Source organism: Pseudophryne corroboree, chromosome 9 (genome assembly GCF_028390025.1).
Source record: "Pseudophryne corroboree isolate aPseCor3 chromosome 9, aPseCor3.hap2, whole genome shotgun sequence".
NCBI classification, from domain to species: Eukaryota; Metazoa; Chordata; class Amphibia; order Anura; family Myobatrachidae; genus Pseudophryne; species Pseudophryne corroboree.
In genome coordinates, this window is record NC_086452.1 from 459,580,472 (window position 1) to 459,598,895 (window position 18,424).

Here is an 18,424-nt window from a genome sequence, read left to right on the forward strand (position 1 = left end):
GTAATTCTATTAAATTTGTATATTAATTCAACCTAAAACCTACCGTCCTTTTATATTCATTTATAATTATTTATTAATTATTTTTTAATTGTTGGATTATTATTAGAGGGATATACCCTTATTAACAACAGAGCGCAGGTGTTTTCTATTTTTTTCCAGCCTGTAACATGACAGTTAGGAGCAGATTGGCTGGTACTTTATCTGTGACGATATTCATATTGGATGTAACGTGGCTGAAATTCTCCTGGCAACTGGATAGGAAAAAAACCCCAGATCTGCTCTCAGCTGGATATACCCCATCTAACAGTATACATGGAGGCTGCAAAAGCCAGATGGTTGAAAACCCAGCGTGTAACATGGCAGTTAGGAGCAGATTGGCTGGTACTGTATCTCTCTGCACTTTATCACTCTCCAACACGGAGTACATCCCCCTGAATAAAATAAAATCTTTATTGCTGCAATAAGAAGAGATAAGGGGGGAATTCATTTCCGCTGGCTGCTGCAATTCTTTATAAATACAGTATGCCCCATAATAACTACATACACACATCCACCCACGCTTCAACATACACACATCCACCCACACTTCAACATACTATCAACATACACACATCCACCCACGCTTCAACATACACACATCCACCCACACTTCAACATACTATCAACATACACACATCCACCCACGCTTCAACATACACACATCCACCCACACTTCAACATACTATCAACATACACACATCCACCCACGCTTCAACATACACACATCCACCCACGCTTCAACATACACACATCCACCCACGCTTCAACATACTATCAATATACACACATCCACCCAAGCTTCAACATATTAACACACACATCCATGCTTCATCATACTATCAACATACACACATCCATCCATGCTTCAACATACTAACACACACATCCATCCACGCTTCATCATACTATCAACATATATACACACATCCACCCACGCTTCATCATACCATCAACATACACACATCCATCTATGCTTCAACATACTAACACACACACATCCATCCACGCTTCATCATACTATCTACACACATCCATCCATGCTTCAACATACACACATCCACCTACATTACAACATACTATAAACATACACATCCACCCACGCTTCAACATACACACATCCACCCACGCTTCAACATACTAACATACACACATCCACCCGCACTTCAATATACACACACAACCACCCACACCTACAGACACACAACTAACGCTGTATCCACACCTAGACACACAACGCTGTATCCACACCTACACACACAACTAACGCTGTATACACACCTACAGACACAACTAACACTGTATCCACACCTACACACACACAACTAACGCTTTAGCCACACCTAGACACACAACTAACGCTTTAGCCACACCTACAGACACAACTAACGCTGTAGCCACACCTAGACACACAACTAACGCTGTATCCACACCTACAGACACACAACTAACGCTTTAGCCACACCTACAGACACACAACGCTTTAGCCACACCTACAGACACAACTAACGCTGTAGCCACACCTACAGACACACAACTAACGCTGTATCCACACCTACAGACACACAACTAACGCTTTAGCCACACCTACAGACACACAACTAACGCTTTAGCCACACCTACAGACACAACCAACGCTGTAGCCACACCTAGACACACAACTAACGCTGTATCCACACCTACACACACAACTAACGCTGTATCCACACCTACAGGAACACAACTAACGCTGTATCCACACCTACACACACAACGCTGTATCCACACACACACAAAAACTAACGCTGTATCCACACCTAAAGACACACAACTAACACTGTAGCCACACCTAGACACACACAACTAACGCTGTATCCACACCTACACATACACAACTAACGCTGTATCCACACCTACACAACTAACGCTGTATCCACACCTACACACACAACGCTGTATCCACACCTACAGACACAACTAACGCTGTATCCACACCTACACACACACAACTAACGCTGTATCCACACCTACACACACACAAACTAACGCTGTATCCACACCTACACACACAACTAACGCTGTATCCAGACCTACACACAAACAACTAACGCTGTATCCACACCTACACACACACAACTAACGCTGTATCCACACCTACACACACACACAACTAACGCTGTATCCACACCTAGACACACAACTAACGCTGTATCCACACCTACAGACACACAACTAACGCTGTATCCACACCTACAGACACACAACTAACACTGTATCCACACCTACACACACACACAACTAACGCTGTATCCACACCTACACACACACAACTAACGCTGTATCCACACCTACACACACAACTAACGCTGTATCCACACCTACACACACACAACTAACGCTGTATCCACACCTACAGACACACAACTAACGCTGTATCCACACCTACAGACACACAACTAACGCTGTATCCACACCTACACACACAACTAACGCTGTATCCACACCTACACACACACAACTAACGCTGTATCCACACCTAAACACACACTACTAACGCTGTATCCACACCTACACACAACTAACGCTGTATCCACACACACACAACTAACGCTGTATCCACACCTACAGACACACAACTAACGCTGTATCCACACCTACAAACACACAACACTGAATCCACACACACACACAACTAACACTGAATCCACACACACACAACTAACGCTGTATCCACACCTACAGACACAACTAACGCTGTATCCACATCTACACACACACAACTAACGCTGTATCCACACCTACACACACACACAACTAACGCTGTATCCACACCTACACACACAACACTGAATCCACACACACCTAACACTGAATCCACACACACACAACGCTGTATCCACACCTACACACACACACACAACTAACGCTGTATCCACACCTACACACACACACACACACACACAAACTAACGCTGTATCCACACCTACACACACACACAACTAACGCTGTATCCACACCTACACACACAACTAACGCTGTATCCAGACCTACACACACACAACTAACGCTGTATCCACACCTACAGACACACAACTAACGCTGTATCCACACCTACAGACATACAACTAACGCTGTATCCACACTTACAGACACACAACTAACGCTGTATCCACACCTACAGACACACAACTAACGCTGTATCCACACCTACACACACACACACAACTAACGCTGTATCCACACCTACACAACTAACGCTGTATCCACACCTACACACAAAACTAACGCTGTATCCACACCTACACACACAACTAACGCTGTATCCACACCTACACACACAACGCTGTATCCACACCTACACACACACAACTAACGCTGTATCCACACCTACACACACACACACACAACTAACGCTGTATCCACACCTACACACAACTAACGCTGTATCCACACACACACACAACTAACGCTGTATCCACACCTACAGACACACAACTAACGCTGTATCCACACCTACACACACACACAACTAACGCTGTATCCACACCTACAGACACAACTAACGCTGTATCCACACCTACACACACACACCACTAACGCTGTATCCACACCTACACACACACACACAAACTAACGCTGTATCTACACCTACACACACAACTAACGCTGTATCCACACCTACAGACACACAACTAACGCTGTATCCACACCTACAGACACACAACTAAGGCTGTATCCACACCTACAGACACACAACTAACGCTGTATCCACACCTACAGACATACAACGCTGTATCCACACCTACAGACACACAACTAACGCTGTATCCACACCTACACACACACAACTAACGCTGTATCCACACCTACACACACACACACAACTAACACTGAATCCACACACAACTAACGCTGTATCCACACCTACAGACACACAACTAACACTGAATCCACACACACACAACTAACACTGTATCCACACCTACACACACACACAACTAACGCTGTATCCACACCTACACACACACACAACTAACGCTGTATCCACACCTACAGACACACAACTAACGCTGTATCCACACCTACACACAACTAACGCTGTATCCACACACACACAACTAACGCTGTATCCACACCTACAGACACACAACTAACGCTGTATCCACACCTACACACACACACAACTAACACTGAATCCACACACACACAACTAACGCTGTATCCACACACACACAACGCTGTATCCACACCTACACACACAACTAACGCTGTATCCACACCTACACACACACTACTAACGCTGTATCCACACCTACACACAACTAACGCTGTATCCACACCTACACACACACACAACTAACGCTGTATCCACACCTACAGACACACAACTAACGCTGTATCCAGACCTAGACACACACAACAAACACTGAATCCACACACACACAACTAACGCTGTATCCACACCTACAGACACACAACGCTGTATCCACACCTACAGACACACAACTAACGCTGTATCCACACCTACAGACACACAACTAACGCTGTATCCACACCTACAGACACACAACGCTGTATCCACACCTACAGACACACACACACAACTAACGCTGTATCCACACCTACACACACAACTAACGCTGTATCCACACCTACACACACACAACTAACGCTGTATCCACACCTACAGACACACAACTAACGCTGTATCCACACGTACAGACACAACTAACGCTGTATCCACACCTACAGACACACAACTAACGCTGTATCCACACCTACAGACACACAACTAACGCTGTATCCACACCTACACACACACAACTAACGCTGTATCCACACCTACACACACACAACTAACGCTGTATCCACACCTACACACACACAACTAACGCTGTAGCCACACCTACAGACACACAACTAACGCTGTATCCACACCTACAGACACACAACACTGAATCCACACACAACTAACGCTGTATCCACACCTACAGACACACAACTAACGCTGTATCCACACCTACACACACACAACTAACGCTGTATCCACACCTACACACACACAACTAACGCTGTATCCACACCTACACACACACAACTAACGCTGTAGCCACACCTACAGACACACAACTAACGCTGTATCCACACCTACAGACACACAACACTGAATCCACACACAACTAACGCTGTATCCACACCTACAGACACACAACTAACGCTGTATCCACACCTACAGACATACAACGCTGTATCCACACCTACAGACACACAACTAACGCTGTATCCACACCTACAGACACACAACGCTGTATCCACACCTACACACACACAACTAACGCTGTATCCACACCTACAGACACACAACTAACGCTGTATCCACACCTACAGACACACAACTAACGCTGTATCCACACCTACAGACACACAACTAACGCTGTATCCACACCTACAGACACACAACTAACGCTGTATCCACACCTACACAACTAACGCTGTATCCACACCTACAGACACACAACTAACGCTGTATCCACACCTACACACACACACAACTAACGCTGTATCCACACCTACACACACACAACTAACGCTGTATCCACACCTACACACACACAACTAACGCTGTATCCACACCTACACACACACACAACTAACGCTGTATCCACACCTACACACACACACAACTAACACTGAATCCACACACAACTAACGCTGTATCCACACCTACAGACACACAACACTGAATCCACACACACACAACTAACACTGTATCCACACCTACACACACACACAACTAACGCTGTATCCACACCTACACACACACAACTAACGCTGTATCCACACCTACAGACACACAACGCTGTATCCACACCTACAGACACACAACTAACGCTGTATCCACACCTACACACAACTAACGCTGTATCCACACACACACAACTAACGCTGTATCCACACCTACAGACACACAACTAACGCTGTATCCACACCTACACACACACACACACAACTAACACTGAATCCACACACACACAACTAACGCTGTATCCACACCTACACACACACACAACTAACGCTGTATCCACACCTACACACACACTACTAACGCTGTATCCACACCTACACACAACTAACGCTGTATCCACACCTACACACACACAACTAACGCTGTATCCACACCTACAGACACACAACTAACGCTGTATCCAGACCTACAGACAAACACAACAAACACTGAATCCACACACACACAACTAACGCTGTATCCAGACCTACAGACACACAACGCTGTATCCACACCTACAGACACACAACTAACGCTGTATCCACACCTACAGACACACAACTAACGCTGTATCCACACCTACACACACACAACTAACGCTGTATCCACACCTACAGACACACAACTAACGCTGTATCCACACCTACAGACACAACTAACGCTGTATCCACACCTACAGACACACAACTAACGCTGTATCCACACCTACAGACACACAACTAACGCTGTATCCACACCTACAGACACACAACTAACGCTGTATCCACACCTACAGACACACAACTAACGCTGTATCCACACCTACAGACACACAACTAACGCTGTATCCACACCTACAGACACACAACGCTGTATCCACACCTACAGACACACAACGCTGTATCCACACCTACAGACACACACAACTAACGCTGTATCCACACCTACACACACACACACACAACTAACGCTGTATCCACACCTACACACACAACTAACGCTGTATCCACACCTACAGACACACAACTAACGCTGTATCCACACCTACACACACAACTAACGCTGTATCCACACCTACACACACACACAACTAACGCTGTATCCACACCTACACACAACTAACGCTGTATCCACACCTACAGACACACAACTAACGCTGTATCCACACCTACACACACACACACACAACTAACGCTGTATCCACACCTACACACACACAACTAACGCTGTATCCACACCTACAGACACACAACACTGAATCCACACACAACTAACGCTGTATCCACACCTACAGACACACAACGCTGTATCCACACCTACACACACACAACTAACGCTGTATCCACACCTACACACACACAACTAACGCTGTAGCCACACCTACAGACACACAACTAACGCTGTATCCACACCTACAGACACACAACACTGAATCCACACACAACTAACGCTGTATCCACACCTACAGACACACAACTAACGCTGTATCCACACCTACAGACATACAACGCTGTATCCACACCTACAGACACACAACTAACGCTGTATCCACACCTACAGACACACAACGCTGTATCCACACCAGGGCCGTTTCTAGACAATTTGGCTCCCAGTGCGAGATTTAAAAATGCACCCCCCCCCCATTGCTATAAAAAAAAAAATTGCGCCCCCCCCCCATATAGCTATAAAAAGAAAAAGTATGCGCTCCCGACAAGGCGTGGCCTCATCTGATATCATCACGCCCACCACAGGGGGGAAAAAATAAAAAAAGTCCCCATTTTACACATTACAGCAGCCAAGTGTCCCCATTTTACACAGTGCGGCAGGCAGGTGTCCCCATTTTACAGAGCGCGGCAGGCAGGTGTCCCCATTTTACAGAGCGCAGCAGGCAGATATCCCCATTTTACACAGTACGCAGGCAGGTATCCCCATTTTACACAGTGCGGCAGGCAGATATCCCCATTTTACACAGTGCGGCAGGCAGGTATCCCCATTTTACAAAGTGTGGCAGGCAGGTATCCCCATTTTACACAGTGCGGAAGGCAGATATCCCCATTTTACACAGTACGCAGGCAGGTATCCCCATTTTACACAGTGCGGCAGGCAGGTGTCCCCATTTTACACAGTGCGGCAGGCAGGTGTCCCCATTTTACACAGTGCGGCAGGCAGGTGTCCCCATTTTACACAGTGCGGCAGGCAGGTGTCCCCATTTTACACAGTGAGGCAGGTGTCCCCATTTTACACAGTGAGGCAGGTGTCCCCATTTTACACAGTGAGGCAGGTGTCCCCATTTTACATAGTGCGGCAGGCAGGCGCCCATTTTACACAGTGCGGCAGGCAGGTGTCCCCATTTTACACAGTGCGGCAGGCAGGTGCCCCCATTTTACACAGTGCGGCAGGCAGGTGTCCACATTTTACACAGTGAGGCAGGTGTCCCCATTTTACATAGTGCGGCAGGCAGGCGCCCATTTTACACAGTGCGGCAGGCAGGTGCCCCCATTTTACACAGTGCGGCAGGCAGGTGTCCCCATTTTACACAGTGAGGCAGGTGTCCCCATTTTACAAAGTGCGGCAGGCAGGCCCCCATTTTACACAGCGTGGCAGGCCCCCATTTTACACAGCGTGGCAGGCTGGTGTCCCCATTTTACACAGTGCAGCAGGCAGGTATCCCCAGTGTGGCAGGCAGGTATCCCCAGTGTGGCAGGCAGGTGTCAAGTGGTGGGGGGGAAGGAAGGGGGAGAGAGAGATATATACTTACATGTTCCGCTCTTCGGATCCCGCCGCCGGACGTCCCTCGCGCCGGCCGCCGCCGCCTCCTTCCAGGCTTCTCTCCTCCCTCTCCCCGAGCGCTCCTGCTCGGGGGGCGGGGCTTCGTGGAAGACGTGTTTGCGTCATGACGTCACGACGCAAACGCGTCATTTCGCGAAACTCCGCCCCCTCGAGCAGGAGCGCTCGGGGAGAGGGAGGAGAGGGGAAATAACACTTAAAGTGCCGCGGCGGGCGCCCCGTGCGGTTGCACGGCTCGCCCGCCGCTAGAAACGGCACTGATCCACACCTACACACACACAACTAACGCTGTATCCACACCTACAGACACACAACTAACGCTGTATCCACACCTACAGACACACAACTAACGCTGTATCCACACCTACAGACACACAACTAACGCTGTATCCACACCTACAGACACACAACTAACGCTGTATCCACACCTACACAACTAACGCTGTATCCACACCTACAGACACACAACTAACGCTGTATCCACACCTACACACACACACAACTAACGCTGTATCCACACCTACACACACACAACTAACGCTGTATCCACACCTACAGACACACAACTAACGCTGTATCCACACCTACACACACACACACACAACTAACACTGAATCCACACACAACTAACGCTGTATCCACACCTACACACACACAACTAACACTGAATCCACACACAACTAACGCTGTATCCACACCTACAGACACACAACTAACACTGAATCCACACACACACAACTAACACTGTATCCACACCTACACACACACACAACTAACGCTGTACCTACACACACACAACTAACGCTGTATCCACACCTACAGACACACAACTAACGCTGTATCCACACCTACAGACACACAACTAACGCTGTATCCACACCTACACACAACTAACGCTGTATCCACACACACACAACTAACGCTGTATCCACACCTACAGACACACAACTAACGCTGTATCCACACCTACACACACACACAACTAACACTGAATCCACACACACACAACTAACGCTGTATCCACACCTACACACACACACACAACTAACGCTGTATCCACACCTACACACACACTACTAACGCTGTATCCACACCTACACACAACTAACGCTGTATCCACACCTACACACACACACACACACAACTAACGCTGTATCCACACCTACAGACAAACACAACAAACACTGAATCCACACACACACAACTAACGCTGTATCCAGACCTACAGACACACAACGCTGTATCCACACCTACAGACACAACTAACGCTGTATCCACACCTACAGACACACAACTAACGCTGTATCCACACCTACACACACACAACTAACGCTGTATCCACACCTACACACACACAACTAACGCTGTAGCCACACCTACAGACACACAACTAACGCTGTAGCCACACCTACAGACACACAACTAACGCTGTATCCACACCTACAGACACAACTAACGCTGTATCCACACCTACAGACACACAACTAACGCTGTATCCACACCTACAGACACACAACTAACGCTGTATCCACACCTACAGACACACAACTAACGCTGTATCCACACCTACAGACACACAACTAACGCTGTATCCACACCTACAGACACACAACTAACGCTGTATCCACACCTACAGACACACAACTAACGCTGTATCCACACCTACAGACACACAACTAACGCTGTATCCACACCTACAGACACACAACTAACGCTGTATCCACACCTACACACACACACAACTAACGCTGTATCCACACCTACACACACACAACTAACGCTGTATCCACACCTACAGACACACAACTAACGCTGTATCCACACCTACACACACACAACTAACACTGAATCCACACACAACTAACGCTGTATCCACACCTACACACACACAACTAACACTGAATCCACACACACACAACACTGTATCCACACCTACACACACACACAACTAACGCTGTATCCACACCTACACACACACAACTAACGCTGTATCCACACCTACAGACACACAACTAACGCTGTATCCACACCTACAGACACACAACTAACGCTGTATCCACACCTACACACAACTAACGCTGTATCCACACACACACAACTAACGCTGTATCCACACCTACAGACACACAACTAACGCTGTATCCACACCTACACACACACACAACTAACACTGAATCCACACACACACAACTAACGCTGTATCCACACCTACACACACACTACTAACGCTGTATCCACACCTACACACAACTAACGCTGTATCCACACCTACACACACACACAACTAACGCTGTATCCACACCTACAGACACACAACTAACGCTGTATCCAGACCTACAGACAAACACAACAAACACTGAATCCACACACACACACAACTAACGCTGTATCCAGACCTACAGACACACAACGCTGTATCCACACCTACAGACACACAACTAACGCTGTATCCACACCTACACACACACAACTAACGCTGTATCCACACCTACACACACACAACTAACGCTGTATCCACACCTACACACACACAACTAACGCTGTATCCACACCTACACACACACAACTAACGCTGTATCCACACCTACACACACACAACTAACGCTGTAGCCACACCTACAGACACACAACTAACGCTGTAGCCACACCTACAGACACACAACTAACGCTGTATCCACACCTACAGACACACAACTAACGCTGTATCCACACCTACAGACACACAACTAACGCTGTATCCACACCTACAGACACACAACTAACGCTGAATCCACACCTACAGACACACAACTAACGCTGTATCCACACCTACAGACACACAACTAACGCTGTATCCACACCTACAGACACACAACTAACGCTGTATCCACACCTACAGACACACAACTAACGCTGTATCCACACCTACAGACACACAACTAACGCTGTATCCACACCTACAGACACACAACGCTGTATCCACATCTACAGACACACAACGCTGTATCCACACCTACAGACACACAACGCTGTATCCACACCTACAGACACACACAACTAACGCTGTATCCACACCTACACACACACACACACACACAACTAACGCTGTATCCACACCTACACACACACAACTAACGCTGTATCCACACCTACACACACACAACTAACGCTGTATCCACACCTACAGACACACAACGCTGTATCCACACCTACACACACACACAACTAACGCTGTATCCACACCTACACACACAACTAACGCTGTATCCACACCTACAGACACACAACTAACGCTGTATCCACACCTACACACACACAACTAACGCTGTATCCACACCTACAGACACACAACACTGAATCCACACACAACTAACGCTGTATCCACACCTACAGACACACAACTAACGCTGTATCCACACCTACAGACACACAACTAACGCTGTATCCACACCTACAGACACACAACTAACGCTGTATCCACACCTACACACACACAACTAACGCTGTATCCACACCTACAGACACACACAACTAACGCTGTATCCACACCTACACACACACACACAACTAACGCTGTATCCACACCTACACACACACAACTAACGCTGTAGCCACACCTACAGACACACAACTAACGCTGTATCCACACCTACAGACACACAACTAACGCTGTATCCACACCTACAGACACACAACTAACGCTGTATCCACACCTACACACACACAACTAACGCTGTAGCCACACCTACAGACACACAACTAACGCTGTATCCACACCTACAGACACACAACTAACGCTGTATCCACACCTACACAACACTGAATCCACACACACACACAACTAACGCTGTATCCACAGCTACACACACACAACTAACGCTGTATCCACACCTACAGACACACAACACTGAATCCACACACACACCTAACACTGAATCCACACACACACAACTAACGCTGTATCCACAGCTACACACACACACAACTAACGCTGTAGCCACACCTACAGACACACAACTAACGCTGTATCCACACCTACACACACAACACTGAATCCACAAACACACACACAACTAACGCTGTATCCACACCTACAGACACACAACTAACGCTGTATCCACACCTACACACACACAACTAACGCTGTATCCACACCTACAGACACACAACTAACGCTGTATCCACACCTACAGACACACAACGCTGTATCCACACCTACAGACACACCACTAACGCTGTATCCACACCTACAGACACACAACTAACGCTGTATCCACACCTACACACACGCAACTAACGCTGTATCCACACCTACACACACACACACAACTAACGCTGTATCCACACCTACACACACAACTAACGCTGTATCCACAGCTACAGACACACAACTAACGCTGTATCCACACCTACAGACACACAACTAACGCTGTATCCACACCTACAGACACACAACTAACGCTGTATCCACACCTACACACACACAACTAACGCTGTAGCCACACCTACAGACACACAACTAACGCTGTATCCACACCTACAGACACACAACGCTGTATCCACACCTACACACACACAACTAACGCTGTATCCACACCTACAGACACACAACGCTGTATCCACACCTACAGACACAACGCTGTATCCACACCTACAGACACACACAACTAACGCTGTATCCACACCTACACAACTAACGCTGTATCCACACCTACACACACACACACAACTAACGCTGTATCCACACCTACACACACAACTAACGCTGTATCCACACCTACACACAACTAACACTGTAGCCACACCTACAGACACACAACTAACGCTATATCCACACCTACAGACACACAACTAACGCTGTATCCACACCTACACACACACAACTAACGCTGTAGCCACACCTACAGACACACAACTAACGCTGTATCCACACCTACAGACACACAACTAACGCTGTATCCACACCTACACACACACAACACTGAATCCACACACACTACTAACGCTGTATCCACAGCTACACACACACACACAACTAACGCTGTATCCACACCTACAGACACACAACACTGAATCCACACACACACACACAACGCTGTATCCACAGCTACACACACACACACCTCTAACGCTGTAGCCACACCTACAGACACAACACTGAATCCACAAACACACACACAACTAACGCTGTATCCACACCTACACACAACTAACGCTGTATCCACACCTACAGACACACAACTAACGCTGTATCCACACCTACACACACAACTAACGCTGTAGCCACACCTACACACACACAACTAACGCTGTATCCACACCTACAGACACAACTAACGCTGTATCCAGACCTACAGACACACAACGCTGTATCCACACCTACACACACAACTAACGCTGTATCCAGACCTACAGACACAACTAACGCTGTATCCACACCTACACACACACACAACTAACGCTGTATCCACACCTACACACACACACAACTAACGCTGTATCCACACCTACACACACAACTAACGCTGTATCCAGACCTACAGACACACAACTAACGCTGTATCCAGACCTACACACACACAACTAACGCTGTATCCACACCTACAGACACACAACTAACGCTGTATCCACACCTACAGACACACAACTAACGCTGTATCCACACCTACAGACACACAACTAACGCTGTATCCACACCTACAGACACACAACTAACGCTGTATCCACACCAACACACACACAACTAACACTGTATCCACACCTACAGACACACAACTAACGCTGTATCCACACCTACACACACACACAACTAACGCTGTATCCACACCTACACACACACACACACACAACTAACGCTGTATCCACACCTACACACAACTAACGCTGTATCCACACCTACACACACAACTAACGCTGTATCCACACCTACACACACACAACTAACGCTGTAGCCACACCTACAGACACACAACTAACGCTATATCCACACCTACAGACACACACACACACAACACTGAATCCACAAACACACACAACTAACGCTGTATCCACACCTACACACAACTAACGCTGTATCCACACCTACAGACACACAACTAACGCTGTAGCCACACCTACACACACACAACTAACGCTGTAGCCACACCTACACACACACAACTAACACTGTATCCACACCTACAGACACAACTAACGCTGTATCCAGACCTACAGACACACAACGCTGTATCCACACCTACACACACACAACTAACGCTGTATCCAGACCTACAGACACACAACTAACGCTGTATCCACACCTACACACACACAACTAACGCTGTATCCAGACCTACAGACACACAACTAACGCTGTATCCACACCTACACACACACAACTAACGCTGTATCCACACCTACACACACACACAACTAACGCTGTATCCACACCTACACACACACACAACTAACGCTGTATCCACACCTACACACAACTAACGCTGTATCCACACCTACAGACACACAACTAACGCTGTATCCACACCTACACACACAACTAACGCTGTATCCACACCTACACACACACAACTAACGCTGTATCCACACCTACACACACACAACTAACGCTGTATCCACACCTACACACACACAACTAACGCTGTATCCACACCTACACACACACAACTAACGCTGTATCCACACCTACAGACACACAACTAACGCTGTATCCACACCTACACACACACACCCTCCAGCTGCACCTTTTTGGCAGGTACAAACCCTTTTTTTTTTATGGTCTGTACCAATTTTTGGATCTCCAAACTTCCATTGAATGTACAGGAAAAGGGGCGTGACCACACCCACTTTGCCCGTGGTCACGCCCATTTCCTAATTTGTACCAATTTTTGTATGCAAAATGTTGGAGGGTATGTATCTACCTACCTACACACCCACACCCACACCCACACCCACACCCACACCCACACCCACACCCACACCACACACACACACCACACCACACACACCACACACACACACACACACACACACACAACTAGCGCTGTCTCACTGACACACTCACATGGCCAGACCGCCATCTGCACACCTCCCCCTTTGGGCTGCCCGGTGCCGGGGTCTCTTATACTGCCAGGGCAGGGGATAATCACCTGGACGGCACGGTCCGGATCTGACGACATGGCTGATAGATCGGTCGGTCAGTCGCAGCACAATCGCTGGCAGTTCCCGAATCTCCCGCGCTGAGACGTCCCGGCCACGCCCCCCACTCTCCCCCCGCGCGGGGGCCTCTGGGAAATGTAGTTTGGGGGGGGGCACAGTGAGTGAGTGAGGGTTGCTGTATTACTGTGGCACGTTCCTATATCAGCGCCTGTCCGCTCAGACAGCTGGGGAACTACAAGCCCCAGCATGCCTTGTCAGCCTGCGCAGACGCTCACCAGTCCTCCCCTGACCCTTGTTAGGTAACTGTCCCTGATATAAAGGCATCATAGCCCCAGTCTTCAATGGCTTGTCCCTGTCTCCTCATTGCTAACCAGACACATGACTTAGGGTGGGGTATAGCAGTGACTGGCAGCTGCTGGGGAACTACAATACCCAGCAAGCCCTGCCACAGGTTTACCTCATACTTGCCTACCTGACCCTCTCCATGAGGGAGAAAATGCTCTGTTCCTGGACTTTCCTGGTAATGTATGATTGCCATCACCTGTGGGGGATCAGTACTAAATGCCGGTGGTCGGAATCCCGGCGGTCGAAATACCGACGCCGGAATCCCGACCACACAATCCCGACAGGGGTGGCGAGCGGAACGCAGCCCCTTGCGGGCTCGCTTCGCTAGCCACGCTGCGGGCACACTATTATATTCTCCCTCTATGGGTGTCGTGGACACCCACGGAGGGAGAAAATGTCGGGATTGCGGCGGTCTGGATTCCGGCGTCGGTATTTCGACCGCCGGGATCCCCACCTGTAGTGAGCTAGGTAATTGATAAGAAAGGTGTTTCACCACAGTTGACGGCAATCATACATTACCAGGAAAGTCCAGGAACAGAGCATTTTCTCCCTCATGGAGAGGGTCAGGTAGGCAAGTATGGTTTACCTGTAGAGCAGCACAGCTGTGGCAGGGTGTGCTAGGATATGTAGTTCCACAGCGGCTGGAGGTGTCACTGTTACATCCCTCCCATCATGACCCTCTCCAGGAGGGACGCAATGCTCTCTACCTGGACTTCCCTCCAAATGTATGATTGCCATCACCTGTGGAGAAACGCCTTTCTCATCCATTACCCTGTTCATAGGTGACAACAATCATATATAAGGAGGAAAGTCCAAGTAGGGAGCAATCAGATCACTTCCAGAACCCTCCACTGCGCACCCATCATCAGGCGAATGCGCGGAAGGACGCCCGGGTCATAAACCCAGAAGTCCTGTGATCGCAATTTAGGGCGATTATCACAGACTTCTGGAAGAGTTGTCTACCTTCCTGCTCACTTCCTAAATTCGCATCCATTCAGCAACAAGGCGTTGAGGCTGGGAGACCGGCACTTGGGATCCTGGAGGTCAACATAACATACTGACCCCAGGATCCCAGCAGCAGAATGCGCAGGGGGAGGGGGGGAAGGTGCGCAAGAAAGCCTTCTGCGGGGGAATAGTCCCTGTGGGTCGGCATTCTGTCTGCCGATATTTTATTTATCTCTGGATCCCGGCGTCGGCATGGTGAACACCGGGATCCCGAGCGCCGGTCACATGACCGCATTCCACCACAAGAGCAACAGTGAGGCCGCGCAATGATGTCCGTGATAAGGCCTGGCTCGCAGTCAGCATTCCAAATCATCACAAAGTTGCTTCATGGGGTTGTAGTCAGGGATCTGTGCAGCTTTATGCCGGGTACACACAAGGCGATATATCGAGTGGACGGCCAACATATCGCAAGACCGTAGTCCTAGCAGGGCAGGAAAAGTGAAATACACACCCAGCTGTGACGTCAGGACGACACATCGAGTGGACGCTACAGATAAGTGTGTACACTTACCAGAATCAGACGCTCTGTCTGAGGAAATTCTTGAACTGATAGCAGAATTTCACAGATCGCATCTGCCAGTGGTGATTACCGGAGAGGAATGCTCGGAAAATTGCAAAGATGTAGCCCATAGGTTACAATGCCCTAACTTACTTACTGCAGGCTGCAGCCCTGGTTGCGAGTAGGGGAGCTGCTGTACTCTGCTTTAATTTGGGTCAAACCACAAGATATCTCCTGCTTATTGCATTTAGTAAATTGCTCTGATATTAAAATCATGTGAAAACCGGAGTTTCCTCATGATTTTCTGGGAGAAGAAACTTCAATAAATAGACTCCATACAGTTTCAGATAGTAATATTGGTGGGCATTCCGAGTTGCTCGCTAGCAGTTTTTAGCAGCCGTGCAAACGCTATGCCGCCGCCTACTGGGAGTGTATTTTAGCTTAGCAGAAGTGCGAATGAAAGGATCGCAGAGCGGCTACAAAAAAAAATTGTTCAGTTTCAGAGTAGCTTCAGAACCTACTCAGCGCTTGCGATCACTTCAGACTGTTCAGTTCCTGTTTTGACGTCACAAACACGCCCTGCGTTCGCCCAGCCACGTTTGCGTTTTTGCTTGGACGCCTGCGTTTTTCCGAACACTCCCGACACTTCATGTCAATCACTCTGCGGCCAGCAGTGCGACTGAAAAGCTTTGCTAGACCTTGTGTGAAACTACATCGTTCATTGCAATAGTACGTCGCGCGTGCACATTGCGCCGCATGCGCAGAAGTGCCGATTTTATGCATCATCGCTGCACAGCAAACGAATGCAGCTAGCGATCAACTCGGAATGACCACCATTGTACCATGGCAAAATGATACAAAGGGTTAATGATGAG

General features: G+C 48.1%; 1 protein-coding gene across 4 annotated transcripts in view; it reads right to left on the reverse strand.

Moving 5' to 3' along the window:
• RAD18 (RAD18 E3 ubiquitin protein ligase) overlaps positions 1 to 15,900 on the reverse strand; it is a 543,966-nt gene extending 528,066 nt beyond the window's left edge. The window contains exon 1 of one of the 4 annotated variants that reach the window (XM_063941263.1): positions 15,691 to 15,899. In XM_063941263.1, the coding sequence (XP_063797333.1) occupies positions 15,691 to 15,720 (30 nt within the window). In that variant the 5' untranslated portion in view covers positions 15,721 to 15,899. Of the gene's footprint in view, positions 1 to 15,605 lie in introns of all 4 variants that reach the window. The other 3 variants (XM_063941261.1, XM_063941264.1, XM_063941262.1) reach the window with 3 other exon arrangements.
• Positions 15,901 to 18,424: the final 2,524 nt, after the last annotated feature.